General features: G+C 46.4%; 2 protein-coding genes and 1 non-coding gene across 7 annotated transcripts in view; 2 read left to right on the top strand and 1 right to left on the bottom strand.

The window, feature by feature from the left end:
- The first annotated feature begins 3 nt into the window (after positions 1–3).
- Positions 4–25,449, top strand: Ifngr2 (interferon gamma receptor 2). Of its 2 annotated transcripts, none has more exons than XM_078044555.1 (7): positions 4–597; positions 7,616–7,748; positions 14,775–14,971; positions 19,179–19,324; positions 21,159–21,318; positions 21,928–22,085; positions 24,803–25,449. In XM_078044555.1, the coding sequence occupies exons 1-7, from the start codon at positions 507–509 to the stop codon at positions 24,926–24,928; spliced, it is 1,011 nt and encodes a 336-aa protein (XP_077900681.1). In that variant the 5' UTR covers positions 4–506; the 3' UTR covers positions 24,929–25,449. The 2 variants fall into 2 exon arrangements, with proteins under 2 accessions (XP_077900681.1, XP_077900682.1); XM_078044556.1 differs by having other exon boundaries at positions 14,778–14,971.
- Positions 8,766–8,838, top strand: Trnaa-ugc (transfer RNA alanine (anticodon UGC)). Its single transcript has one exon. It is a non-coding gene; the product is annotated as a tRNA-Ala (tRNA).
- Tmem50b (transmembrane protein 50B) overlaps positions 22,389–27,283 on the bottom strand; it is a 59,295-nt gene continuing 54,400 nt past the window's right edge. For all 4 annotated transcript variants that reach the window (XM_078044560.1, XM_078044557.1, XM_078044558.1 and 1 more), the window contains one exon: positions 22,389–27,112. In XM_078044560.1, the coding sequence (XP_077900686.1) occupies positions 27,026–27,112 (87 nt within the window). In that variant the 3' untranslated portion in view covers positions 22,389–27,025. The remainder of the gene's footprint in view (positions 27,113–27,283) is intronic.

The raw sequence follows: 27,283 nt of genomic DNA on the forward strand, positions 1-27,283 counted from the left end.
AGCGGGAGACAAAGGGGAATGGGGGCTCGAATGACCAGCCAAGCCCCTCCCCAGCTCTGGGTTTCGAGGGGTCTTTCCAGAAGGATCACCAGCCCCCGAAGGTGGGCGCCGGGCGGGCTCCCCTCTCCACTCTGCTCCGGGCCAGGCCACGGCCGGCCCGCTCCGCGCTGGGAAGGCGGCCGTGGTCCCGAGCTCCGGGACGCGCGGGGCGCTGCCGCCGTGGACCGTGCGGGGCCACCCGCCGCGGCTTTCCCGGGAACACCGGGGAAAGTCCCGCGCCGGGGCGGGGCGGGGCGCGACGGCCGGCGGCCCTGGGGGCGGAGCGGGGCGGAGCGGGGCGCCGGAGCCGGGCTCCCAGCTCCCGGGACGCTCGGGAAGAGGCGGGCCCGGCGCCCTGCGCTCTGCGCTCGCCATGGCCGCCGCGGCGGCGACCTGAGGGCTCGGCGAACCCCAACAGGGGCCGGGCCGCCGCGGCTAGACCGCTGCTGCGCCCAGCGCCCCGGGCCATGCGGCCGCCGGCGCCCCCACGGCTGTGGCTGCTGCTGCCGCTGCTGCCGCCGCTGCTCGGCTGCCTGCGCGCCGCGGCGCCCCCGCCAGGTAAGCCTGGCTCGGACCTCCGGAGGCCTGGGCAGGGCGGCTGCGGGTGGGTGTGCGGGGCCTGGCCGGTGTGGAGGTCCGCCCAGTGCCCACAGCGCCTGCGGCGCCGCTGGATGCCCGGATTGGGTGGGGTTCAGTGGACTTCCCGGAGCGCTGGGGTCCGCGGGGTGTCGCGATCGGCAGGGGTCTGCACCATGCCGGATCGGGAAGGGTTGTGTAGGAGCCTGGATCGGGAGGGTGCCCGCAGCTAGTGGAGCAGCCCGGAGGCGCCCACCGGGAGCCCGCAGTGAGTGTGGAGTGGGCGGCGGGGAATTCCAGGCAGTGACCGTGCAAGGATTTGGAGCAGCTGGAGGGAGCCGCTGGACGGCCGTCACCTCTCCCGGATCCTGGCCCCTGGGACACCCTTCCCAGACAAGGGGACACTCCCGTTGCCCCTGCACGAAGCTGGACGCGCTGCCCCTTCTTGTCCCCCAGCCCAGAACAACCAAGCCTGGAACTGACTGCCGCTCAGATCTCCAGATTTTCCAAATGATCAAAGGGAAAATACACTCCAGAGATCTGAGAAAGGGCTGCCTCTACTGACCGCAGATTCTTAACCCCGGCTAGAGTGGGTTTATCCCCTTCCGGAGGGCCCTCTCCAGTGGCCGGACCTGAAAGCTGGACTCAGACCTTCCTTGAGGCAGCAAGGATTGATGCTGTAGGGGTCAGCCCAGGGACAGGGACTCAGTTTATAAGAAATGTCCACTTCCCTGCAGTTGCAAGGAGGGTAGGGACGTCAGCCGAACCAGGATTTTTAAAATTCTAGCTCTCCTCTGCCCAGACCCACTTTACCTGGGCTCCGCATCTTCCTTACCTCTGACCCTAAATGACCAATGAGCCGAACACAGAACTAAAGGAAAAGAAAAAGATCTCAGTGACAAAGAACACTGCACATGTATTTTGCTGGGTTCTTTCCTATAGAGAGATGATATCAAAGGTTGAATGACACTTGAATAGTCTCACGAAATTAGAGATTTCCTCCCACTTGAAGGTGATGTTGGGGATTTGGTTCTTTCTACCAGCTCTTCTTGCAAAGACCCTCAATTAAGTTTAGACTCTCCTGAAAGTGGGAGGAGGGGATGCCCGTAAGGATGTGCGCTGGTTAAATGCTTGACTATTTCCATAGGAGACATTTCCATAGGAGTCAGTTTGAGTTTGAGGAACCTATTTATGTCCCCTGCCCAGGCCTCCTCAGATGACATTTGGTAATTGCCCAATTGGGTGATGGGCAAATAATGGTACTTTGTATCAGGGCCACTGAGGGTGTGGCACTGACTGTTGGTAGCCTGTGAACTGTTTGCAGATCACTTGAGATGAGTCCATTTTAAAAACTTTACAATTTGAAATTGTTACAGCATCCAGGTGTGTGTCCATCTTTCCAATGATTAACTTACTGTGTTCCACAAAAGTCTTGTTCTATAGTTCATTGACAATAAACTGGACCCATAGATCCTTTGAAAAGTAGTATCGCTTTATACTAATCTCTTCAGAAAAAGCAATTTGAAATTTTCATACTAAATAATTTTTATAAAAATCTAATTGGGATTTTTTTAATATTTATTTTTTAGGTTTAGATGGACACAACACAATGCCTTTATTTTTATGTGGTGCTGAGGATCAAACCGAGTCCCGCCTATGCTAGGCGAGTGCTCTACCGCTAAGCCACAATCCCAACCCCCTAACTGGGATATTTTTAAAGAGAAATCCTTTTTTAGTCAAAACACAAAGTGAAAATGTTAACAATGATTATACGGCAAGCAGGTAATAGAAAAGTTTCCGGACTATTCCCTGATTTACAAGTGTCCTTTAATAATAATGAGATTGCGTTTATGGCCAGAGCAGGTAGACAAAAGTGTTGGAATAATTTTTTTGAAACGAAGATTTATAATATCTATCCCTAGGAATTGTTAACAGGGTGGCACATTTAAAATATCAGACCCAACAATTTGTAACCAGGCTTTGTTGAGTAGCCATTTGCTCCAAAGAGAAAATGTAATCAACAGTGTGAAAATGTAGTAAGTCAATTTAATTACCTGAGTGTTGAAGAATTAAGGCTTCTATTTGTAATTGTAGCTGCTGCTTAATGGATATGTACTTGTGCTGTGGAACTGAATTGCCATTAGCTGCTAACTTGAACATCTAAACCTACTAATGTGCTTAGAGACTTCTGACAAAGATGGTCTATCCCCAACAACATCAAAAGCACTGCAAATGAATGTTCCTGAAGTCTCCTGTTTGTCCACAGTCTCTGTGATCAAAACTCTCACGAAGGTGGGATGTTTTTGGCTAACATTACAAATGATAATCCTAGTTACCATTGAACCATCTTCTAAGTCAAGGTGCCAAGCATATATGTATGTATGTATGTATATATATACTCTCTTAATTTTCTCAACCATTCTTTCAAAGTAGATAATCTTCCTATTTTATTCCCAAGAAAGCAAAACTGTCCTTTAGACAAATGATCTAGGTAAATAATTTGATGTCCAGTATTTACTGAAGTGAGGAATGGATGAGGAATGAGGAATATTTTTTTACTTCTCATTTGTAGGGTGTTGGAGGTGAGATTATTGATGTCATGTAGTTCATGTTCATCATAATGCCCTCCACCAAGCAGAAAGATCCTGAAGAGCTGATCCTAGGTTGTGGAGATCAATGATAAGTTAATGTTAATTGTATTTTAGGATCTGTATGTGAGTTGTTAACCAAACCATGTCGTTCAGACCAGGAGAGCCTATTTTTAAGTTTGTATAAAGTCCCAAATGCCTGGATCCAGGACAGCTTGGGGTGGTGGGTTGGGGAAGGAAGGATCAGAGGTGGCAGGTTGGGACAGAAAGGTGGCTTAGAAGGAGCTGTGACTATGAGGAGCAGTGGACACAATTCATGGGTTACACCTGGATTATCTCCTCTTGCCATTAGTAGTTGATGACTCATTTCCTCCGAGACCATGGAGAAGGAAGGTAGCATGGACCTCTGTGCACCCTTCTAAGGATTTATCTAAGTTTTTATCTGGTAGGAGCTGGGGTGTCCATGAGGCCTGGGTGGGACTTGATTAGTTTCTGATTGTTGCTGTAACATCACTCATTTAGTGGCTCAAAACAAGACAGACTATCTTACAGTTGTGGGGGTCAGAAGTCTGATCTGAGTTTCACAGGACAAAAGTCAAAGTTCTGGAGGCCCCAGAGAGAGGAATTACTTCCTTGCTTTTGTCAGCTTCTAAAGAAACACCCTGTGATTACATTGGGCCCACAGATATCCCAGAATAATCTTCCTATCGTAAGGTCATCGGACTAGGAACCTAAGTTTTATTTGCAACCTTGTTTCCCCTTTGCCATGTAATCCAACATATTCACAAGGCACAGACACTGTGGCGGGGCGGCGGGTGCTATTCTGCCTATGACAGGACAGAACCGTGGAATACCTTGCCCAGCATCGGGCCTCCCATTTGTGGCCACTCTGTCTTGGAAACTAGTTGCGGCTCACCACCTGCAGAAAAAGCCACTCATTCATGAGAAATCAGGAAACCCTGAAATAGTCAATCTTTAAAGTGACACTGACAGCAGTGTGTGGTTTGCCTTTCATTACTCTTAAGAAAATTGAGACTCAGTGGCTATAGGCTTTGGATCAGGATTCCACCTGAGGCCCTTTGTCCCTGAATTCTTGTTCTTTTCCCTTCAACACCGTTGAAGGCAGGTGCTGTGGCCCTAAATATATTGATTGACTCTTTAGAGCCATCCAGGTAAACCTGTGTTCCAGTGTTGTCAAGCCCTCCGTCCCAGCCTCTGAAACCAGAGAAACAGGGAAAGCTAGGTAACTCAAGGAAGGGACAGAGCCTGGCTTTGCGTGGGTTGCGTGGGTTTGAGTGGATAATGCAACCCTCAAGAAAGTGGCCATGTAATCTTTAAAGAACAGGCCATTCAGTGAGTAAATCCTGAGCCCTGGGACTAAAACAGATCCAAACCTAGCAACACCCTGCCTTTTTGGAACACCCCCTCCATTGCCTAGGAGAGACTGTCCGCTGCCAGCAGTGAGGAGATGTGGTGATCATGATGCATGATCCCATGCCAGCACCGTGTTTAAAATTAGCTCCTCCGTGCCTCTGAGCAGCCCTGTGAAGCACGATGCTGCCAGTCCCATTCTGAGATCCAGACACCTTGCCAGAAGCAAGAAGCCCAAGTGATCTAGTTCTGGGATCTAGTTCTAGAATCCGTGAAGGACTCAGGTATGCACAGTGCCTTGGAGAAAAGTCACTGCAGGGGACAGAGTCTAGAGGGCAGTTTGTCATTTTACTCCAGGGCTCATATCAGGCAGCACCTGAGCAGCCAGAGAAGAGGGCTCTGGGGAAAGGGACCTGTGAGGGCAGAGTCCCGAGGAGGAATGTGCTAGGTGCTTCCCAGGGCCAACAAGGGGCCACAAGGCCTGGAAGGAAGAGGGTGAGTTTCCAAGAGGGTCTTTGGAGACAGGAGGAGAGCAGTTTTGTAAGGTCCTTCAGTGAATTGGCAATCTGGCACCGTGGAGCCCAGAGTTCTGAAACTCCAAGAAACTCCCCCTGAAGACAAAGCTGTGCTGTGCCGGTCCCCCTCAGGCTGGGGAACATGGAAGCTGAAGACAGTAGAAGCTGGCCTGGGAACTCCAGTTTTGACAGCGATCGGTGCTGATGATTGAACCTGGGGTCTCACGGGTGCCACTGTGCTCTGTCCCAGCCCTGATAGGGACACAGTTTGCCGTCCCACACATGGGTTAGGGTGGGAACACTTCGTTGTCAGCCCCGGGCACGGAGCTTCCTTTCTCAGCTGGATGTTTAGGCTGGGGAGACGGGTGCCCCGAGATGGAGGACGGGAGGCAGAGAGAATTCCTGCTGTCTCCTCCCCAGAGATAGGGGACAGTGAAGGGGCAGCGTGGTAGGAGTCTAGTGGTCTCCAGAGACGTCCATACGGAATCCCTGGAACCTGGCATGACACAAGGGACCCCGCAGATGTGATTACGTTGGAGATCCTGGGATGGGGAGATGGTCCAGGATGGTCAGGCCATGTGGGCCCAGTGTCCTCAGAGAGTCCTTTGGAGATGGAAGAGGGAGCAGAAGAGATGGCAGCTCCAGAAGAAGCCGGCCCAGCATTGCGGGAGCAGGGTGCCATGAGCCAAAAAACGCAAGCAGCCGTCAGAGGTGGGGAAGGCAAGGGAGTGGATTCTGCCCTGCAGCCTCCAGGAGGAACACAGCCCTGCCCACACCTTGGCTTCAGCCTGTGGGTCCTATTCGAACTTCTGATTTCCAGAACTGGAAGATTATTTAATAAATCCAGGTGGTTACGAGCCACTCGGTTTGTGGTCAGCAGCAATGGAAACCTAATGCAGACAACAAAAGAGGTTTCTGAAGTTCTGAACTTGATAGGTGCCCAGCCTTAGCCAAGCACTCACCCCAGGGGCCACTGCCCAGCCCCCCATGGAAGCAGGCGCCTTGGCTCTCAGCTCAGTTTGGGGATCTCCCCCATCCTGGCAGCCACAGTAGGCTGCCTCCCACCCCGCTGTTTTGCTGGTCTGCCTTTGGCCCAGGCTCTTGTGAGGCCTGGCCTAAGTCAGGAGAAGTGTTGTTTAACTGTTGACAAGGAACTAGGAGGAAGGTCATCCAGAGCTTATAGAAGTGGAGGCGATGGACATTCTCTAAGTAAACAAGTGGTCACAGACCCTTGGCAGTATGTCCCTCAGAAGAGTAGCAGGCCAGGCCATAGGCTGCTTGGCACCCTGTTCTTCAGGTTTGGAGGCATTTACTGAAAATGTGTGGTTTGAATTTCCTGCTTTGAATTCAGGAACAGCATGTTTTTCAACTTTTCTTTTTACTTTCTGAGCATTTCTCATTAATCTTTCAATCAGAGAAAGTGTTATCATGGTTTCTCTCTAGAGAAACACTCTGTGCTTTCAATCTCCGGCCCAGTCCTATGAAGCATCTGCCCGACGGGAGCTTGAGGTAGCTTCCTCCAGGCCACCCAAAGAGGGGGCTTCTGATACACGTAGGGACTATAGGATTTTGTTGTTCATGGCTCTCAAAACTCTCCTGTGCCTAAGGATGAGCTGGGAAGCTTGCTGAAAATACAGATTTCAGCTGGGTGCGGTGGGGCACGCCTGTAAACTCAGTGTCTGGGGAGGCCGAGACAGGAGACTCAAAAGTTCAAAGCCAGCCTCAGCCTCAGCGAAGCACTTAACAACTTATTGAGATGCTGTCTCTAAATAAAATACAAAATAGGGCTGGGGATGGGGCTCAGTGGTTGAGTGCCCCTGAGTTCAGTCCCTAGTGCCCACCAAAAAAGAAAATGCAGATTTCCTGATCTTCGGTGAGACTTGGGAATCTGCAGTGTATCTGGTATCTCAGTGATTGTTTTGTTTTGAGGTCCTTGAGAAACAGAGAATCTCTGAAGCCCAGAAGACAGCCCTTCACCTCTCTTACACCTTTGGGCTTTGGCCCACCTCATTTGGGGTGTTTTTGTGCAGGTTCACAGAGTTTTACCAAAAACTTCCTTGGTAACCAATCTAGGGCTAATGCACATCACATGGTCAGCAATGTAATCTTTACCCCAACTCTGTGGGGTACTATCTGCAATCCCTTATTCCTGAAGAAGAAACTGAGGCTCAGACAGTGTAGATTCAAGTGCACTTATGAACAGTGAACCTGGGATTCCAGTCTCACCAACTGCAGTTCCCAGGAACTATTCCTAGCTACTGGACAGTGCTGGTGGAGAGGTAGCCCCAGGTACCTTCTTAACCCCACACTTACTATGTCAAGAGTGCTGCCTTTGCAGTCACAGGTGGGAAGGGGACATGCCCAGGGAGAACAGTGTACCATTTCTGCACTTTGACAAAAATAGAATTATATGAATGATACATTGATAATGTGCCTTTAAGGGTTTAGGAAATTGACTTTTCTCATTTGCCCTCCTGCTTTCTTCCCTCTCCCCACCCCTCTTCTCTCATTTTTGACTCCTTCAAGACCCCCTTTCCCAGCTGGCTGCTCCTCAGCACCCGAAGATTCGCCTGTACAATTTGGAACAGGTTCTGAGTTGGGAGTCACCGTTCCCAGCCAATGACACCAGACCAGTTGTCTACAGCGTTCAGTATAAATAGTAAGTGGCTATCTCTGTTGTGTCCATGCTGCGAGCTGTTGGGGGGTCATATGGAGCCCTGGGGCCAGCTGCTGGCTACTGCCTCTTAGCAGGACCGTAATGAAATCCGGGGGAAGCGGATATTTCTCTTACCCTTTTAAAATCTCCAAGAGAGATTTCGCAATTTCCCACTCATCTGGAGGCTTCAGTGGAGCAGCAGAGAACTCTGCTCTCTAACTCCGTGGTGTTTTACTTTAAGGAAACGTCATTCTTTTACTAAGAAACGAATAAGAAACGTTATTCTTTCAGGACAAGGGTTGAATTCTGGTCTTAGAAGAACAAGAGGCAGATGTCAAGTTCTTCACCTTCTTCATAGTTAAAAATCTGAGTGTCTTAACCACACAGGCCACTTTAGTCTCATCGGGAGTTTGGTCAGTTAATCACAATGAATTCTGTTTCTCAGCAGGTTCTCAGTTTTGAGTAGTATATTATTCTGGCCCCTCATGATATCTCTCACCTCCTTTCCAAGCTTTTTCATAATTTGCCTTCACTTGATTTGCAACATAAACATATATAAAAAGACTGGCAAAATCCAGGTCCTTAGTGAGTATTTGTTTACCTTGCTGAGTAAGTTAATTGAAGATTAAGGTAAAGTTGCTGACCAATTCATTTTATACTACTGAACAAAATTTAAAGAAATGGCAATGTTCAGTGCTTGTGAGAAGGCAGTTGCTCACATGCTGCTGGTTGCAAGATTAATTAGCATAGCCCTTTGAAAAGCAATTCTGCATTTATTATTTATACATTTAAAAAGTCACGAGACTGCCCTTATTACTTTTAACCCAAGCAGATAATCTAACCCCATCCCACCCCCCAAAAAGAAAACAAAACCATATTCACAAAGATACACTTTGGAGTGTATATTCATATCTATCGGTAGGAAAATGGCAAATTGCGGCATGCTCACTTACAAAACGAAGTGGGTAGGCAATAACTGAAAAAGATAATTATATGTTCTATGGTCACAACTGTAGGGCTGGGGATATAGCTCAGCTGGTAGAGTGCTTGCCTTGCATGCACAAGGCCCTGGGTTCAATCCCCAGCACCTCCAAAAAAAAAAAAAGTTTTGTGACTGTAAAATGTGGAATGTATTTATGGTGAAGAGCAAGAAGGGAATGTAGAAAAATTACAGGCAGTTGTTTTCTTAGAGAAGTGGATTTCCTAGTAAATTTTAAAATTTATTTTGTAACGGATACATAAAAATTTGTGCATATTAGTAGAATACCATGGAATGTTTCCAGACACATATATGTTGTGTAATGTGTCTGTCAGGTTAAACATATCTGGCGTCTCATTCATCATTTATCATTTCATTATGGTGAAAACTTTCTTCCAGTTTTTTTGAAATATACAAAACATTATGTTAACTACAGTTGCCCTTCTGTGCCACAGCATGCTAGAACATCTTGCTTTCTATGTAGCTGCAGCTAAGTACCGGTTGATTCAACTTTCCCCATCCTTCCACCTCCCTACTTTCTCTATTCTCTGATAAACACCATTCTACTCTCAACTTTTATTAGAGCAACTTTTTTAGATTCAAAGTAGGGGTGAGTTCTTGTAGCTTATTCGCTTAACATAATGATCTCCATTTCCATCCATGTTCTTACAAAGGATAGGATCTCATTCTTTTTATGGCTGAATTGCATCCCATTGTGTATCTGTACCACATTTTCTTTATCTCTTCATCAGTTAATGGGCACTTAGGTTGTTTCCATTTTGGCTACTGTGAATAGTGCTACAATGAACTTGGGAGTACAGATGTCTCTTTGACATACTGATTTCATTTCCTATGGATATATTATTCAATATTAAATGTCTACTACAAGAGTATTTGAATCTGAATCACTTCCTGCAGTTATTATAAGTTACCTAAATGGAACAATCCACTAGGACTGGCTACATAATTTTCAGGGCCCAGTACAAAATGAAAACTTGATGCCCTTGTTCAAAATGTTTTGAGAATTCAAGGTGCTACTGCAGGGCATCAAACCACATACCTTCTGAGAGTGGTGCCTTGTGCAACTGCACAGGTCAAATGTCCATGAAGTTGGCCCTACTTTCAGCATTCAGAAAACATAATCTCTGAGAAGCACACAGGAAATTTTCAGGAAGGGAAAACCACAGCCAATTTATTGACTAGCATTCCTGAGCCTTGAAAAGAGACGTATATTTGTAGATTGACTAGAGGCATCAGTATTACAAAAAAAAAAAAACTTTATTGATTTTTTTCAAAAAGTCTGATAGTTTCATATCATATACTAACTTGTTTTGCTTTCTTTCTTTTTGGAAAGTATTTCATTTTTTTTTTCCCCTCAAGGATAGAGGTTGGGTTTAATAAAAGAAAAAGTGGAGCAGTTACTAAAAACCGAAAATGAGGCTTTTTTTTTTCTCTCAGATTCATTTATGTATGTTTAGAACTTTTAATTAAATTTGAGGCAGGTGGGACTGAAACTTTTCACTTTCTTTTAGAAAAACAGTATTATAATTATGAATGAAGGTGCCTTTGTTTTTGTGATAGTCACAGTATCAAAGCCAAAATGACACGGTGCACTTTGTGGGAGGATTTGAAGTTCAGATCATAGGTTGCAGATCACGGCCTGCAGGCTGTGTGGTCCCAGTGTCTGATTATTTTTTTCAATTAGTCACCAACATTAACAAATTCAAAGATTTAACTTTAAAATTAAAAATATATATATCTCGAAAACTCCTGAATTTCTGGTTGTTTTTGCACGTGCAGACGGTGGGCAGCGGCCCTTCTAGATCACAGCCTGCCTGGGCTGCTGCCAGCCTCAGTCTCAGACCTGACTTCTCAAAACATTCTTTCCTTGTTATTTTTTTTTATTTCAATAACAATAGTTCTTTGTAGAAAATCTGAAAACCCAGAAAAGTAGAAAAGATAGAATATGCTCCAAGAATAATCACTATTCTCATTTTAGTGGTTTTCTCTCTAGATTTTTTTCTAAATGCGTATAGTGTGTGTAGAAGAATGACACAAAGCTGAGACTATTCTTTGGGGTCCTGCTTCCTTCCTTATGTTTTCCTTTTAACTTAACATAAGTAAGTGTGTAAGCACTTTCTTCAGATAATTATTTTGTGTAGACATTTTTATTGAATGTCTCATATGAAGTCTTACATGTGCTGTATTTAATTTTCCCCATTACAGGGCTAGATATGTGACAGCTGGTGACTTTCTTACATCACATCTTCCTACATAAATTATCTCTGTTTTCTCACATTTCTGGAAGAGGGGTTGATGGGTGAAAGGGGACGAACTTTGTTAATGTTTTGTAAGTGGCCTAATAGAGGCTGGGCAGGGCTCTTGCACTGCACTCCTGGGGACAGACCGTGAGCCATGTTGGTGTTAGTATATGATATGAAACTACCAGACTTTTTGAAAAAAATTAATAAAGTTTTTTTTTTTTTTTTTGTAATACTGATGCCTCTAGTCAATCTACAAATATACGTCTTTTTTCAAGGCTCAGGAATGCTAGTCAATAAATTGGCTGTGGTTTTCCCTTCCTGAAAATTTCCTGTTGACTTCTCAGAAATTATGTTTACTGAATGCTGAAAGTAGGGCCAACTTCATGGTCATGTGACCTGTGCAGGGTCCTGCCCTACATTGGTCTTGTGTGGTGACGGCCACCTCCTTGCCTTGGCACTTGGTAGAAGGGCAGGTTCCACCTAGGTTCTGCCTCAGAGGAGGGCTCAGAGTGTTGTTGGAGAGGTCTCTTCAGTTTCCAGGCACATGGTCCTGTGCCAGCAGAGTCTCAGCATGTGGGGACGTGGGTCAGAAAGAAACCCAGGCCTAGCTGTGTGTTAACCTGAACTGAGTCCCCCCAGGAGGAAGCCCTCCACAGGCACTCCCAGCTCTCAGTCCTGGGAGGCGAGAACAGGGCCAGCAGCAGCTCTGACCGTGTTGGTGTGGAAAAACAGGAGCGGGGGTAGTGGTAGAAGACCTGAGAGTCGACTCAGGAGCCTGTCCTGGAAGGCAGAAGTGGGCTTCTGTTTGTTGGACATTTACCAGGTGCTTACTGGACCCTGGGCACTGGCTCAGTCCACTGATGTCCACTCACTCCATCCTCATGACAACTCTAGGAGGCAGATACTACAGTTGACCTCTCTCTTGTGCATAAGAAGACTGAGGAACAGAGAAGTTAGGTAACCAGGAGTTGAACCCAGGTGATCTGGCTCCAGACCGCAAGCACCTATGCACTGTGCTATGCTTTTTCTCACAATGAGGGTCGCTTTCCAAATGAGATTTTCTAGGGGTGGAGCTCAGTGGTACAGAATGTGCTTAGTATGCCCATGGCCCTCCCTGGGTTCAATCCCCAGTACCAAAAATAATAATAATAATAATGATAGATAAAAGTATGGAGCAGAGGCCACCCAAACCAGTTCATTGCAAGGAGGAGGCAGTGGGACTCTCCAGGTAAATAAAGTTCAGGCCGGCTAATGCAGCAGAGGCTGACGGTGGGCAGTGGCATGGTCTTGAGGCTGTGTGCTTTTGTTACTTACTTAAAAGGGGCCAACAGCGCCTGATTGTTACCTTCTGCACACAAATAGGGAGGCCGCACTCTTTTCTACTCTTCCTTACCCCCAAACTGCCAAGTCCCATGTGTCAGCTCTCATTTAAATTTGGATGTCTTGTTCCTCTTTCAGCTTCTTATCTGAGAAACAATTTTATCAAGTAGCTATCACACAGGGGCAAGGTGGAGGAGAGGGCAGAAGGCAGAACATGGTCAATTCCATGTTGAATCAGGAAAGGGGCCTTTAGGATGTTGGGAGTTTTTCTTCCAAGTTCAACAGCTGGTCTTGGCCGAGAGAAGGTCAGAGTATCTTCAAGCATCTGTATAGCTTGAAAAAGAAGTGAGTTACCCCTTCTGGAACACACCCTGCCCATCTGAGGAAAGGTGCCTATAGTTTGGGATCCCACCTTCCATTAGGGTATAGACCCCTGAGGCTGCGTGTTACATATACAGAAGCCTTGGCCACACATCTTGAAATGGCTTTCATCTTGTCACTTGCCACTTTGATAGAAGGTGCATCTCAGACAGGGTTAGGGTACACTAGAAGCATGTGGTATGTGGAGGTTGTGGCTATGGGAACAGGGAAGGACCTGTTGCTTTCTAGGCCAAGTTGTAGTTCAGGGCACATCTTGTTCCTAGAAGGGACACTGCCCACTGTCCCTCACTCAGTCTCCTAACTTCCACCTCCAAGGCCCTTCTGAACTCTGTCTCATTAGACAAGGGCAGAAGTCAGAGCTGAGGACCCGAGTCTCTCATGGAGACATGGCTTTGGGGCTCTGGGAAATGTACTGTCACTTGCGAGGATTTCCAAATGCACGAGGCAGACCCTCTAAATGGGCAGCGATGGGACAAAAACAAACTCCACACTAGCAGGAAGCAGGAGTGGAGCTTCTGCCAATTCAGGATCATTTCTAAGATGTGGCTACCAAGGCTGAGTTGGAAGCACTGAAATCAGTTGTGGGATAGGATGAGTGAAAATATTTGTAAACCACTTACTGATAAAGGACTTGAATCCAGAATATGTAAAGAACTCTTAAGACTCAGTGAAAAGACGCATAACCCACTTAGGAGGTAGATAAAGGATTTAATTAGGTAGTCCTCCAAAGAAGACATATAGATGTCCAACAAGCACATGAAAAGATGCTGAACTCCAATATTCATCAGGGAAATGTGAATCAAACCACAGTGATGTACCACAGCACACCCAGGTGTAGGTGTAAACTAGGGTGGCTGTGATCAGAGACAGATATAACAAGTGTTTTGAGGATACAGAGAAACTGGAACTTTCAGACATGATCGGTGGGAATATAAAATGTAGCTACTCTGGGAAAAGTCTGGCAAGTGCCCTGTGTTGGTTAGTTTTGCATCACTGGGACCATCAAGAAAATTTGGAGGAAGAAAAGTTAATTTGGGGATGACAGTTTCAGAGGTCTCAGTCCATAGATGGCAGACTCCGCTGTTCAGGGGCTGAGGTGAGGCAGCTATCATGGCTGCAGGGTGTGGAGGAGGAAAGCTGCTCACTTAACTGCAGCCAGAAAGCGGAGAGGGAAGGCGGGAGGGACTGCAGGGAAGAACAGCCCTTCCAGAGCTCGTCCCCAGTGACCCTCCTCCAGCCACACCCCACCTGCCTATAGTTACAGCCAGTCCATTTAGACTAAGATGGACCCATTAGATTACAGCCCTCACACTCCAGTCATGTCTCCTCTGCACATTCCTGCATTAACACAGGAGCTTTTGGGGGGGACAGACACCTCATATCCAAGCTATAACATCCTGGAAAAGTTAGACATAGAGTTAACATATGACCCAGCAATTCCACTCCTAGGTGCATACTGCAAAAAATTAAAATCTTATGTCCACACCAGAACTTGTGTTTTCAAATTAGACAAAAGGTAGAAACAATGCATATGTCTACCAAATGATGATTGCATAAGCAAAATGTGCTCTATCCATGCAATGGAATATTATTTGGTTAAAAAAAAAAAAAGTGAAGTACATGCTACAACATGAATGGACCTTGTCATAAGGAACCAGTGAAAGGCTCCAATCAAAAAGTCCAATCATATCATATGGTTCCATTCATATTGTATGATCCCATTCAGAAGAGGGAGAGCTCTTGAGACAGAAAGTAGATTAGCGGTTACCCAGGAGCAGGGGTTGAGAGAAAATGCAGAGTTGCTGCTAAGGGCTACCAGGTTTCTTTTCAAGGTGATGAAATGACTCTAAAATGTTCCTAGTGGTGACTATAAAACCCTGTGCATATACTAAGAACTGCTGAAGTGTCTATTTTAAAATAAGCAAACCCTATGGTATGTGAATTAGTTGTCAATTGTTTTTATACTTGATCTTTGCCAAAAGACTGAGAAGCTATATTAAGGCTGATTTTTAGAGGAACAGTTCTCAGGACACTCTTACCCATGAAGAAGAGGAATTCTGTGAATTGAAACCCTGTTTTCCTTAGCAGCGCTCTTGGTAAATGGTTTGATGTCCATATGGTGAATTGTACTCAGATCACAGCGACAGAGTGTGACTTCACTGCAGCCGGCCTTTTGAAGGGCTTCCCGTTGTATTTCAACGTCACCTTACGTCTTCGAGCAGAGCTGGGAGAACTCGTTTCTGCCTGGGTAACCATGCCTTGGTTTCAACACTATCGGAACGGTAAGAGAACTTGACATGCCTCTTCAGTGAGTGGTACGCATCCCACAGCCTCAGTCCTGCCTCTCACCCTAAATATTGGCCCCAAACAAGTGGATAGGATGATCAGACCTGGGGGCTGATGCCAGAGAGTGTTGACTTGCCAGGCCAGGAGCCAAAGTTGGCCCACCACCTGTTTTTGTAAATCCAGAGTTCTCGGGAACACAGGCCATTCTATTTTCTCCTTCTCCTCCTCCTCCTCCTCCTTCCCCTTCCTCTTTCCTGTCTTTTCCTGTTCCTCCATGCTACGCCACTGTTCTACCACTGAGCTACATCCTAGCCCATGCCCACCTCACCTGGCCCTTTCCTGGAAAGGTCTGCTGACCTCTGTGCCAGATGGGCCGGTAGCATGTTGGCTCCACTGTTGACCCTCCTGCTCTGGCACAACTAATTCTGTATTGAAGAAAGATTTCATCCAACCTTAAACAGTGCCTGACACATAATATTTGTTGAATGTACCAGTGTGTTCCCAGGCACTGATTGGGGCAGAAGGACTCTTAGATGCTAGTAGTCTATTTGTGGCCTGGTCAGCCATGCCAGAAGTTCCTAAGTGTCTCTGGTTTGGGCACACAGAAAGTATGATGCTTACTTGGATCCTGATTCCAACAAACTAAAGAAAAGCATAAGACAGTTGAGGAAATGTGACTGTCGTCTAGATATTTTTTTTTTTTTTAAAGAGAGAGTGAGAGAGGAGGGAGAGAGAGAGAGAATTTTTTTTAATATTTATTTTTTAGTTCTCGGCTGACACAACATCTTTGTTGGTATGTGGTGCTGAGGATCGAACCCGGGCCGCACGCATGCCAGGCGAGCGCGCTACCGCTTGAGCCACATCCCCAGCCCATCGTCTAGATATTTGATGACACATAGAGCAGTTCTTACTCATTTATTTTAGATATTATAATGATATTTTGCTTATGTTTTTAAAAGAGGGGGTGGTCTTAGTTAGGACGATAAATTTTATGTGTATTTTACTACAACAAAAAAGAGGGGAGAAGGGTCTTATATTTTAGAGGTACCTACTGAAGTATTTGAGATGAAATGATGTAATGTCTGAGATTCATTCAAAATAATAATTCAGAGTGCGAGGGACAAGGACAAAGTATATGAGCACAGAAGAAGCCAAACTGGCTGTAAGTTCCTGGTTAGGTTGCACGATGAATACTTGGGCTTGTGTTATGATCGTGTCTCGACTTCCTTTGTGTTTGAAATTTTCCTTAATAAAAACTTTGGGGTTTTTTTGGTTTTTTGTTACTGAGGATTGAACCCAGGGTGCTTAACCACTGAACCACATCCTCAGCCTGTTTTTATATTTTATTAGAGACAGGGTCTCGCTGAGTTGCTAAGGGCGTTGCTAAATTGCTTAGGCTGGCTTTGAACTCTCGATTCTCCTGCCTCAACCTCCCAAGCCGCTGGGATTACAGGCACCACCACGCCTGGCTGGTGTTTTGTTTTTTTTGTTTTTTTTTTAAGTCAATGGTTTGTTCTAGGTGATATGAGGATCAGAACAGAAAATACAGGGAAGTCCCTACCAGCTGGTCATCTACTAGGGACAGTCATTTGTCCTTGAGTTGAAAACCAGCACACGTTTGAGCTATGAAGTGGGAACTAGGAAATTTAAAAAAAAAAAAAAAAAAGTCAGGATAGTTACCAGCACTACCCAGGGGACAAGAGATGGTGACAGAAGCAGTACCTGTCATGAAAATGATTGGTCTGGTGTCAGCCAGCAGCCACTCCTTGTCTCGCAGCCCGAGTTGAGCAGCGATGTTCTTGGTTAGTTCCTGGCCGCCTTCTCATTTGCGGCCTCCTGGCTTCTAAGGATTGAGGCGGAGATGGTCTCGAGGCCCACCAGTTGCCCTCACCACTTTGGGGGGAGTCAGAGTCAGTAGCCAACGTGAAGACGGTTTACACAGTGGAGGAATGGGGCGCGGGTAGGCAGCAGGCTTTGGTGTCATACAGACCTGGGTTCAGATCCCAACACAGCCGTTTGCTGCCTGTGTCACTCTGGGCTTCCATTTCCTCCTCTGGGGAGTGGGGATCACCTTTCATGGCTGTCGCAAGGCTCCACGTAAACCCCAGACAGAGCTCAGGGCGCCTGAGGCTGCTCTCATTGGTCACCCTTTGCTCACCAAGCCACTCTTTCCTGGGCCCTTGAGAAAGCAGGCTATTTTTCCCTTGAGGAATGAGGCGTATCAGATGGAGATCAGATTCCAGACCCGGGCTGTGTTCAGAAGGGAGGTCTGTGAGCATTGCCCTTTCGGTGATTGGTCCTGGCGGGCATCCACGTGCCCAGCCACTCCCTGCGCGCACATGGACACACATAGAGAAAGCAAGGGTAAGAGGCCTGCAGCTGGTGGCCAGGCCTGCAGTCGGCATGCTGTCCATGCTCTGTTCACCGAGCTCTGAAAAGGGAAGCTGGGAATATGCAGGAGAGTGTCTGTGAGCAGCTTCAGAGAAAGAGCTCTTTGTCCCCGGCAGCCAGGCCTAGAATCTTGCTACCGCGGGCAGTGGGCCAGGGGCCCTGGCGCTGCCACCTGGCATCATCTGGATGTAGTTCCTACACCACAACTATGAGATGAAAAGACGCAGATGCAGACCCTGTAGGGACCAGTTTTGGAGAGAGAAGCTCGACCAAATGGTGTGCCTGGCCCTTGCCAACCTGGAGCACACAGGGCAAGCGTGGGACGTACGGGAGATCCAGCCCCACCACTGTGAACACGCAGTAGGATTGTCTCCGATGTAAATGTGCCAAGATGGCCCTCAGAACTTGAAGCATGCACCTGTACTTTGATCTGAGTTCCTCCAGTCAATAATACCATATACACGGTTGTTCATTAAACACTATAAACTTTCATCCATGAAACATCATGAATCACAGTCCTTGGTTGTCCTATGAATCATATAAAGAGCCATAATAAATAGACTTACACCACGACAACATTTCTCATTTATTAGGTTCAAACTTACTGTTACAAGAAGCTAGGAGAAAAACTCTTAAAAGTTAGAGTTAAAAGTTAGCAAATACGCAGGGTATGGTGGCCCGTGCCTGTAATCCTAGCGGCTTAGGAGGCTGAGGCAAGAGGATTGAAAGTTCAGAGCCAACCTCAGCAACTTAGAGAAGCCCTAAGCAACTCAGCAGGACCCTGTCTCTAAATAAAATACAAAATAGGGCTGGGGATGTGGCTCAGTGATTAATGGTAGTGCACCCCTGAAGTCCTTGCTCCTTGGAAGTCTGAGGCCGGAAGATCACTTGAGCCCAGGAGTACAGGACCAGTCTGGGAAACAGAGTGAGACCCTGTCTCAAAATTAAATAGTAAATGCCACTTATTTATATTGAAAATGTATGTTTATGTTATAGGTGAGGGCTAACAAATATTTTCCCCCTCTGTATGACCTTTGGTTAACCAAAGGTCAAAGGTTCTGTTGCTGGGGCTGGGGCTGGGGCTCAGTGGTAGAGCACTTGCCTAGCATGTGTGAGGCTCTGGGTTCAATCCTCAGCACCACATATAAATACATAAAATAAAGGTCCATCTACAACTAAAACAATATTTTTTAAAAGTTCTGTTTCTCTGGGAATCGGATAAATATGTTGTATCACTACAAAACAGAAGCTATTGCTTTTGGTTAAATGACCCCTGATTGGAAAAGAACATTTCACCTGCTGGGACCATCTTAAATACCTGGTGGAAAGCCATATTCTTGACACCAATAAGTGCAATGATTCTTATAACTGGGTAGGTCTCTGGTTGAGACCAGGGAGCAACTCCACAAGAGATGGTGGCTCTGGTGGCCTTTTGGCCAGGGAGGATCTTGCACCTGCCAGATATGATCTCACCTCCTCATACTGACCTGTCCCCCGAGAGGCAGGAGAGGCTTGCTCTGGGCTGAGATGTGTGCTCCTACAAGGATCCCTCTTTCTGCTTGGAGGTGGACTTCCAAATAAATCTCAAACCCAGAACAGTCCCTCAGGGTTTTGTGCATCTGAAGGCACCTCATTGCATATACACATATAAATGTATGTGTGTAAACACACTGCATAGTTACTATATTTGTAGTACATGCTATACATTATACATGCATACATATAGTACATCTATTCGGTATGAGAGTGTCTGTGTGGGTGTGTCCGTATGCTTATATATATATGGTTTTTTTGTTTGTGATTCTATTTCAGTTACTGTCGGGCCTCCAAAACACATCATGGTGACCCCACGAGAAGGCACCCTGGTCATTGCCGTCTCCCCTCCCTTTGAAGTTGATACCTCCATGGTCACGTTTTTGTATACTGTCTATTATGAGGAGAAACCAGGAATGCAACAGGCAAGAGCATTTTTCTTCTCTGTTTTGATTTTCTTTCCTTTGGGGTTTCCAATTTAGGGGAAGAAAGAAAACTTTTAACATGGGCCAAGAGACCAGGGTCTCCTGGTATCTCTTGGAGTCTGAGCCCTGAGCCAGTTTTAATTCTCCCTCTTCAAAACCCATTTTTCCACACACTGTGCAGAGACTTTAGCCTGCCAGGTGGATCTGAAGGGCCCCTCTTTGGTATCACCCAAGCCCACTGTTTGGGGTCCAAACCTTGCTAGTGCGTCATCCATGATGCCTGTGCCATCTCTGAGCCAGGGTGCAGGGAGGTTTTAATGGACCTGTTTCTATTCAAACCATTTATATAGTTAAACCTCAAGGACTGCAGAGGTCTTAGAGTTCCATATTAGTTACAGTGAGGCCTCCAAAAGACCCTTAGTGACATCAGGAGAAGGCTCCCGTATCATCAGGCTCCCTTTGATGATGACACCCCCACGGGCACTTTTCATATCCAAGAAAACAAAGAATCCATGACCGCAGTCTAAATGGTTTGAACAGCTGCAGAAAGGATATATGTGAGCAGGTCTAAGTCTACTAGAACGCAAAAGAACCTTCCGTGGAGCAGAACCAGCAGGTCTGAAAAGGCCTGGTACGCGTGGAGCCTGCAGGCAGGAAAGTTGGCAAAGGGACATCAGATCGCAGGGCCTGGTCAGCCCTGGACAGTCAGAGTCCAGCCTTCTCCCAGTGCCATAAGTGCTTAGGGTCATTTGACGAGAACAGCATGGGGAATCAGCGCATCTCATTTCAAGCCTGAAGCAGCTTGGGAACTAAAGAACATTATTTCCTAGAATTTTTTTTTTCCTTTTGACCAGTGTAAAGTATCCAGGTTAGCTTAACCGTAAGACACAAGATGTCAACTTTAAAGGAGAAAAATCTACTAGCCATTGGCACTTTTCATCAATTTTCTTTTTCTCTTTCTTTTTTTTTGGGGGGGGTGGGGGTGGGGGAACCAGGCATTGAACCCAGGGGCACTTAACCACCAAGCTACATCCCCAGCCCTTTTTTATATTTTATTTACAGACAGGGTCTCACTGAGTTGCTTAGGGCCTCACTAAATTGCTGAGGCTGGCTTTAAACTCGTGATCCTCCTGCCTCAGCCTCTCGAGCTACCAGGATTATAGGTGTATGCCACCCACCGCACCTGGCTGCCTGCCAAGGCCAATGTCTCGGCTTCAGAATCACGAGCCACCACACAGCTTTGTAGATTCAAACAGCAATTCTTTATTCCCGCTCTCACACCACCTCCACACAGGTCCAGGGGCAATCGCGTTCTGCTGTCTCCCGCACAAACCACCTACTCCACGAGGCTCTCTCCAAATCCCATTTTAATCTCACGAGAACTCAATGGGAACAAGCAGCAGGAACACCCTAATCCCAGCAATAATCTTCAACTTCCAACTTCCCTAAAACCCATTATCTTAAACTGGCAACGCCTTAAACTCAAGGAGCTGGTTACTTCCTCAAACCTGATCAGCTCTAAACCCGAATCCGCCTTGGTCCTTGAGCAAGGTCACCTTATTAAAGCATGCATGCAATGTTCCATCAAATGTCCTCTAAGCAGCATGGGGTACGCTTGGCAAGGAAATTTCGATGCATCATTCCTACTTGGTAATGGCCCTCAGCAGCTGCCCTCCAATTTTCACAGAAAAAAAAAATGTGTCCTCTGCAAGATAGTGGCTCCTTTAAAATATATATATATCTTACTACTCTTTGATGTGTTCACTCTGGAAAAACTAGGAGTGGCTCAATGCCAGTCTGGGTGCTTTACATGCATGTTGTGATGTTCGAACAGGTTAAAGGCCCTTTACAGAGCAACTTCATTTTTTTGGATAATCTGAAGCCCTTCCGAATATACTGTTTACAAGTTGAAGCCCAGCTGTTCTGGAATAATCAAAAAATCATCAGACCTGGGCAGTTGAGCAACACATCTTGCTACGAAACAACAGCAGGTGGTAAGCACACCTTCTTATATCTTTTATGAGCTGGGAGAAGAATACTTCTCAAATAGCGAGATTGGGGGATGCCAATGAGGCAACCAGTGTTGGGAGTGAGGAGACCCAGGGAGAAGGGGGTTTGGAGAGAGTACCTGACTGCAGGTACAGTGAAGTTGAACAGCAGCACAACTAGCCTCATGCTGAAGAGCCCTTATCCAAAGTGCTTGGGATCAGAAGTATTTTGGATTCCAAACTTTTTCAGATTCTTAGAATACTCCCACGTGCTTCATAAGCACTCTACCACGGAGCTGCCTCTCCAGCCCAGGAATTTTATAGTGATTTTAGTCCACCTGCATTTCGACTGTGATCCCTACATGGGGTCCCGTGTGGAGTTGTCCACTGGTGGGATTGTCTGAGGGTTCAGAATGTTTGGGATCTTGCAGCGTTTCAGATTTTGGATTTTTGGCTCAGGGATCAATTTAAGCACACGAGGTGGGGACAGAAGGAAGGGGAGCCGTCTGTTTCACTGGGACGTGAATCCTGTTTAAGCCTTGTCAGATGAAAAGTTAACTTGGGTCCGTGTCACGTGGGAAGGTCCCCTTGTTCACTTTTGTCTCATCTCTGCAGCCCACGCCAAGCAACAGCAAGTCATCGGGATCTCTGTGGGAACCCTTTTGTCGCTGTTGCTCCTGGCAGGGGCCTGTTTCTTCCTGGTCCTGAAATATGGAAGCGTGGTTAAATACTTGTTTCGCACCCCGCCAAGCATCCCGGCACAGATAGAGGAGGTAAGTGTACACACATGTACATGGGTGACGGCCCCTGGCCCCCCATGATTGCCATGGACAAAGCTGTGAACACAGATTTCATTTAAAAAGGGGCCAGGGCTATTTGCACACCCATGTTCATTGTATTCTCCAAAATCTAATGGGGGAAGCAATGCCAAGGTCCACTGAGGTGATTGGGTAAGCGAAACGTGGAACATTCATACAATGGAGTATCATTCAGCCCTGAAGAAGAAAAATTCTGATACATCACGAAACCTGAATCTTGGAGACCTTGGGCCAAATTTAAAAAGATAGTCACAAAAGGACAAATATATGATTCCATTTATTTGAGATTCCTAGAATAGGCAGTTCATAGAGATAGAAAGTGGAAAGGTGGTATCGGGGCTGGGGGTGGAGGAGTGCTTCTGAGTTTCACTTCTGCAAGGTGGAATTCTGGAGATGGCTGGTGGCAGTGGCTGTGCAGCACTATGAATGTCCTTGGCACCACTGAACCAGACACTCCAAAATGGTGACGGTGGCAAATTTTATATGTATGGTTGACCACAAAATAGATCTTTTTTTTCAAAAATGGCACAGGGTTGCCGGACATAGTAGTATGTGCCTGTAATCCCAGCTGCTCAGGGAGCTGAGGCAGGAGGATTGCAGGTTGGCAGTCTGGGCAACTTAGTGAGACACTGTCTCAAAAGAAAGAAAGAAAAGAAAAAGGACTTGGGGTGTAGCTCAGTGGTAGCGCACGCTCCTCATGTCACAAGGCCCTGGGTTTAATCCCCATTATTGAAACATAAATAAATAAGGCACAGGATTGGCCAAAAAGATGTCCTAGCCTGGCTGGGAGATTGGCTGTGTGGTTGGCCCTTCCCAGAGGCAGGGGTCTGTCCTTCACTAGCTGGAGAAAGCCTGGCTGAAGAATGGGAAGCCAGATCTTCACCTTCAGGGATCGGGATCCAGATCAGGAGCCTGGGCAGACTTAGGGAGAAACGTACACACCCCGGGCTGTGAGCACCAGGCCTCGTACACCAAGCACTCAGGGGATGGAACCAGCATTTTAAAAGAGAAAGAAAAGTGGCCTGGGCCTTGTGTACGGTCTCGTTTCTGGCACAGCCCAGTCCTCTGAGGCTCTGGGAAGTGGCTGGGAATTCTGAGGATACAGTCAGGACATTTTTAAAACTAATTGAGAGAAAAACATTGAAAAGTATTTGCTTCCAGGGCTAGGGTGGATCTCAGTGGCAGAAGCTTGCCTAGCACATGCAAGACCCTGGGTTCCATCCCAACACTGCAAAATAAAAGCATTTGCTTCCAGAGATTTTATGTTATTCTCTGGTGAATTTGGAGTAAAGGTATTAAAAATGGGTTCTTATTTTGCTGTGTCTAGAATGAACAGATATTAAGTCCAAGTCCGTGAAAACATTGTGACACTTCTAGAGAGATCTGTAGTTGTTTGTTCCTTCATCCCTAATGATATATTTAAAATGCATAAGCTTGTAAGAAGGTCCCTACCAGAATCTCCCTGGTTAATGTGGTCATACAGCTGTCACTGGACCTTGGAACTTCACTTGCAATAATAATCTTCCGCTCCAGCAGAGCCCTCAGCTGGGCCCTAGTGAGTCGTTCCTCTAGGTCACGCCTCTGAAACAAGGTCTTTCAGTTCGCTTTCTTGGGAAAGTGTGAAAAATATCTACAAAGTTCGCTGAAGTTACATGAGAACAATGAATCATATCTCACTTCTATTTCTGAGGTTTCACAAGAGCACATGATACGATTTTGTTCCTCCTTTAATCAGTCAGCTCTCGGCTCACTGTATTTCGTACCCTTCAGCATTTGCAAGAGCTAAGCAACAGTTTCTCAGTAACATGGTGAATTTATGGCTAAAAGCAGGAGCAAAGAGCAAGTTCAGTGCTGAGACCCCTCCACAGCGGGGCCTGGGCTCCCTCAGGGCCCCAGCTGCACGGCCCCAGGACTTGTGTCCTGTGTTGTGTAGAGTGGAAACCACAGGTGATGCAGGGGCTGAGGACCTGCTGGAAACTCTTTCTCTTTTACCCTGTCATGGCTGAACTCTCGAGCAGTCCCTGTCCCTGTCCTCCTTGACTGAAAAGTTTTTTGGGGTTTTTTTGGGGTTTTGTTTGTTTGTTTTTTTGGTACTAGGGATTGAGCCCAGGGGCACTTGACCACTACAACCCCGGCCCTATTTTGTATTTTATTTAGAGACAGGGTCTCCCTGAGTTGCTTAGGACCTCGCTTTTGCTGAGGCTGGCTTTGAACTCATGATCCTCCTGCCTCAGCCTCCCTAGCCGCTGGATTTAAAGGTGTGCACTCCTGCACCTGGCAAGTTACATTTTTAAAGACACTTTAAGATTCATAATCCACCAGCCTCCCCTGAAGGCAGCAAGTGTTTCTGTCTTGCTTTTCCAGAGTTACACCCTTTCAAAGGATTAACGTGTTGAGCCTTGGGTCAGTATTAGAGCTCCTCCTGGGATGACGAGGGTGTTCATGTTATTAGAAGTTGTTTCAGGGCTGGGCGTGTAGCTCAGCAGTAAAGCATGTGCTTAGCCTTGGTCAAGCTCTAGGTTTGATCCCCAGTGCCACATACACACACAAAGATGTAGACAGGGTAAAGTCTTACCCAGATAAAATATGAATCTACCAGCTAAAAGTAAAGTAATAGGTCTGGTACAAGGAACTGATAAACTAATCGCAAGTTTGTTTTCAACCTTTTTTAGTACTTAAAAGACCCAGTTCAGCCCATCTTAGAGGCCTTGGACAAGGACATCTCACAAAAGGATGACACCTGGAACTCTGTGTCCATCATTTCGTTTCCAGAAAAGGAGCGAGAAGATGTTCTCTAAATGCTTTGAATCAAAGCACCAGTCCAGCCCACGGACCTCCGGCACCAGCACATTGAGCAGGGAAACAGCTCGGACCTCACAGACAACAGCACTTGGGACTCCCTCCCCAGAGGCCTCCAGCACCCAGCAGGGGATAATGGGTCTCCTGGGGAGGCAAGCTTATTGCTTTTAAGAATTTTCTGAATCATACAAGTTTCTAGAGTGATTCTACAGGAATATCTCAGAAAAATTAAGCCTTCTCTTAAACACTAAAAAAGCAGGTCATTATCCGAAACCTGGCCCTCACACACCCGTCGTGGTTCTTTTCATTACTGGTTGGGCCGGCCGCCAGTCCTCTCCTTAACTCTAGTTGGGCAAATGAGTTGTCCGGACTGTCACAGTGAGAGACCCTTAGCAGCCTTTCATGTCTTGACTGCTGGCTTAAAATGTGATTGATCCTGTAAATATATTCCTAATAATTTAAGTGTTTGGGTTTTTTTTAAAGCTGGAAATAAAAAGATTGTATAGTGAACTTGTAAAAAGTCTATGTGAAGTCTTTTCTCTCCTTTTTAACTTTTCTTATTTGGGGCTTTTTCTGCAAAGTTTTGATATTTTTAAGTTATCCCATCTAAACTTGTGTTTTCTTAAGTAATGCCCTGATAGAGCAGGAGATGCCTCGGGGAACTCAGCAAGAACTTTCTATGGGTATCACTGGATTCCTCGAAAAGTCCTGAGGGGATTTTCCAGAGCAGCATTAGTGCCTGGTTTCTGTGATGAGTCACACTGTGTTGACTGAGGCAGGGCTGTGGGCAGTGAAGGGAATTGGCTAACAGTGGTGTTATCTGCTAAGCACACAGTGATCTGCTAGAGCCAGTGTGGGCTCCCACACAAAGGGACACAGTAGCCTTGGGCAGAAGCCCTGCAGACGGCCTTGCTTGATAGGGGGAAGAGGAGATGCCATCTGTAGTTTGATGAAATGTCTAGTGCTGGTTGGTGGAACCAGCTTCTCTCCCTCTGTTGGGTTTTATTCTGCTGGTAAGGAATTGGCTCTTTCCAACCAGGCGTTGGGTGCTTAGCCATCCAGGTTGGCAAGAGTTAAAAGGCCAGGCCTGGGGTTGCAAAACTCACTGGTAGAGAGTTCGCCAAGCATGTACAAGGCCCTGGGTTCAATCCCCAGTCCTGCAAAAAGGGAAGGAAGGACAGCTCCTAGGCCAAACACATGGATCCACTTGTGAGGCCTCTATTTTACCTGTCAGGTGCACCTTGAGTTGACACAGGTTTGGAGGAAGCGTTAGGAGATGGATATGATAAGAACTTACTTTGGATGGTTTAGAAGATTTAAAATAGACAGGCTCGAGTTGTGGCTCAGCAGTAGAATGCTCGCCTCCAACGTGCAAGACCCTGGGTTTGATCCTCATCACCACATAAAAATAAATAAGTGAAATAAAGGTATTGTGTCCAACTGCAACTAAAAAAAATACTTAAAAAAATAGAAAAGCTTCCTCTGATGGGCCATAGATGAGGCCCAGTGAGAAGCAGAGGGTAAACAGTCATCTCTCAACATCCTCAGGAGGCGGGTTCTAGAACCCTCAGATACCAAAATCCACAGATGCCGGAGTCCTTATAAAAATGGCCTATATTTGCATATAACCTATGTACCCCCTCCCATGTATTTTAAACCATCTCTAGATTATTTATAATCCTTAATACAATGTAATTGCTATGTAAATAGTTTAGGGAACAATGACAGGGGGAAAAGTCTGTATATGTTCAGTACAGATGTGATTTTTTTTTAAGAGAGAGAAAAATTTTTTAATATTTTTTAGTTTTCAGTGGACACAACATCTTTATTTTATTTTTATGTGGTGCTGAGGATAGAACCCAGCGCCTCGCGCATGCCAGGCGAGCCCGCTACCGCTTGAGCCACATCCCCAGCCCCAGATGTGATTTTTTAAAAATATTTTTTAAAGTTGTAGTTGGACACAATACACATTTCATTTATTTTTATATGGTGCTGAGGATTGAACCGAGTGCGCCTCATACGTGCTAGGCAAGCGCTCTACCGCTGAGCCACAACCCCAGCCTCCAGCTAGGCTTTTTTAAAAAATATATTTTTAGTCAGTGGTTGGTTGAGTCTTCAGATATGGAACCTCTTGGATGCCGAGGGAGGATTATATAACAGAAAGAACAGGAAAGAGTTTGAACCTAAAGGGGACAGACCCATTGTTAGAAAGTAAGCTCATCCTCACGGCCCTGCTTAAAGAGGATTATAGCTTGGGCAGGGGCCAGCAGGTAGGGGCAGGTTCAGAGGAGGCTGAACTGTATTCAGGATGGATCTAATCTAGTGTCCTGGGGCAAGAGGTAGTTGTGGTTTGG

This window comes from Ictidomys tridecemlineatus, chromosome 3 (assembly GCF_052094955.1).
Source record: "Ictidomys tridecemlineatus isolate mIctTri1 chromosome 3, mIctTri1.hap1, whole genome shotgun sequence".
Lineage (NCBI taxonomy): Eukaryota > Metazoa > Chordata > Mammalia > Rodentia > Sciuridae > Ictidomys > Ictidomys tridecemlineatus.

Excerpts from the sequence above, each read along its gene's own strand:
- Ifngr2 (XM_078044555.1), top strand. The coding sequence starts at position 507 with ATGCGGCCGCCGGCGCCCCCACGGCTGTGGCTGCTGCTGCCGCTGCTG. Across the intron at positions 598-7,615 it reads CGCCGCGGCGCCCCCGCCAG|ACCCCCTTTCCCAGCTGGCT; the intron begins GTAAGCCTGGCT and ends GACTCCTTCAAG. Across the intron at positions 7,749-14,774 it reads TACAGCGTTCAGTATAAATA|CAGCGCTCTTGGTAAATGGT; the intron begins GTAAGTGGCTAT and ends TGTTTTCCTTAG.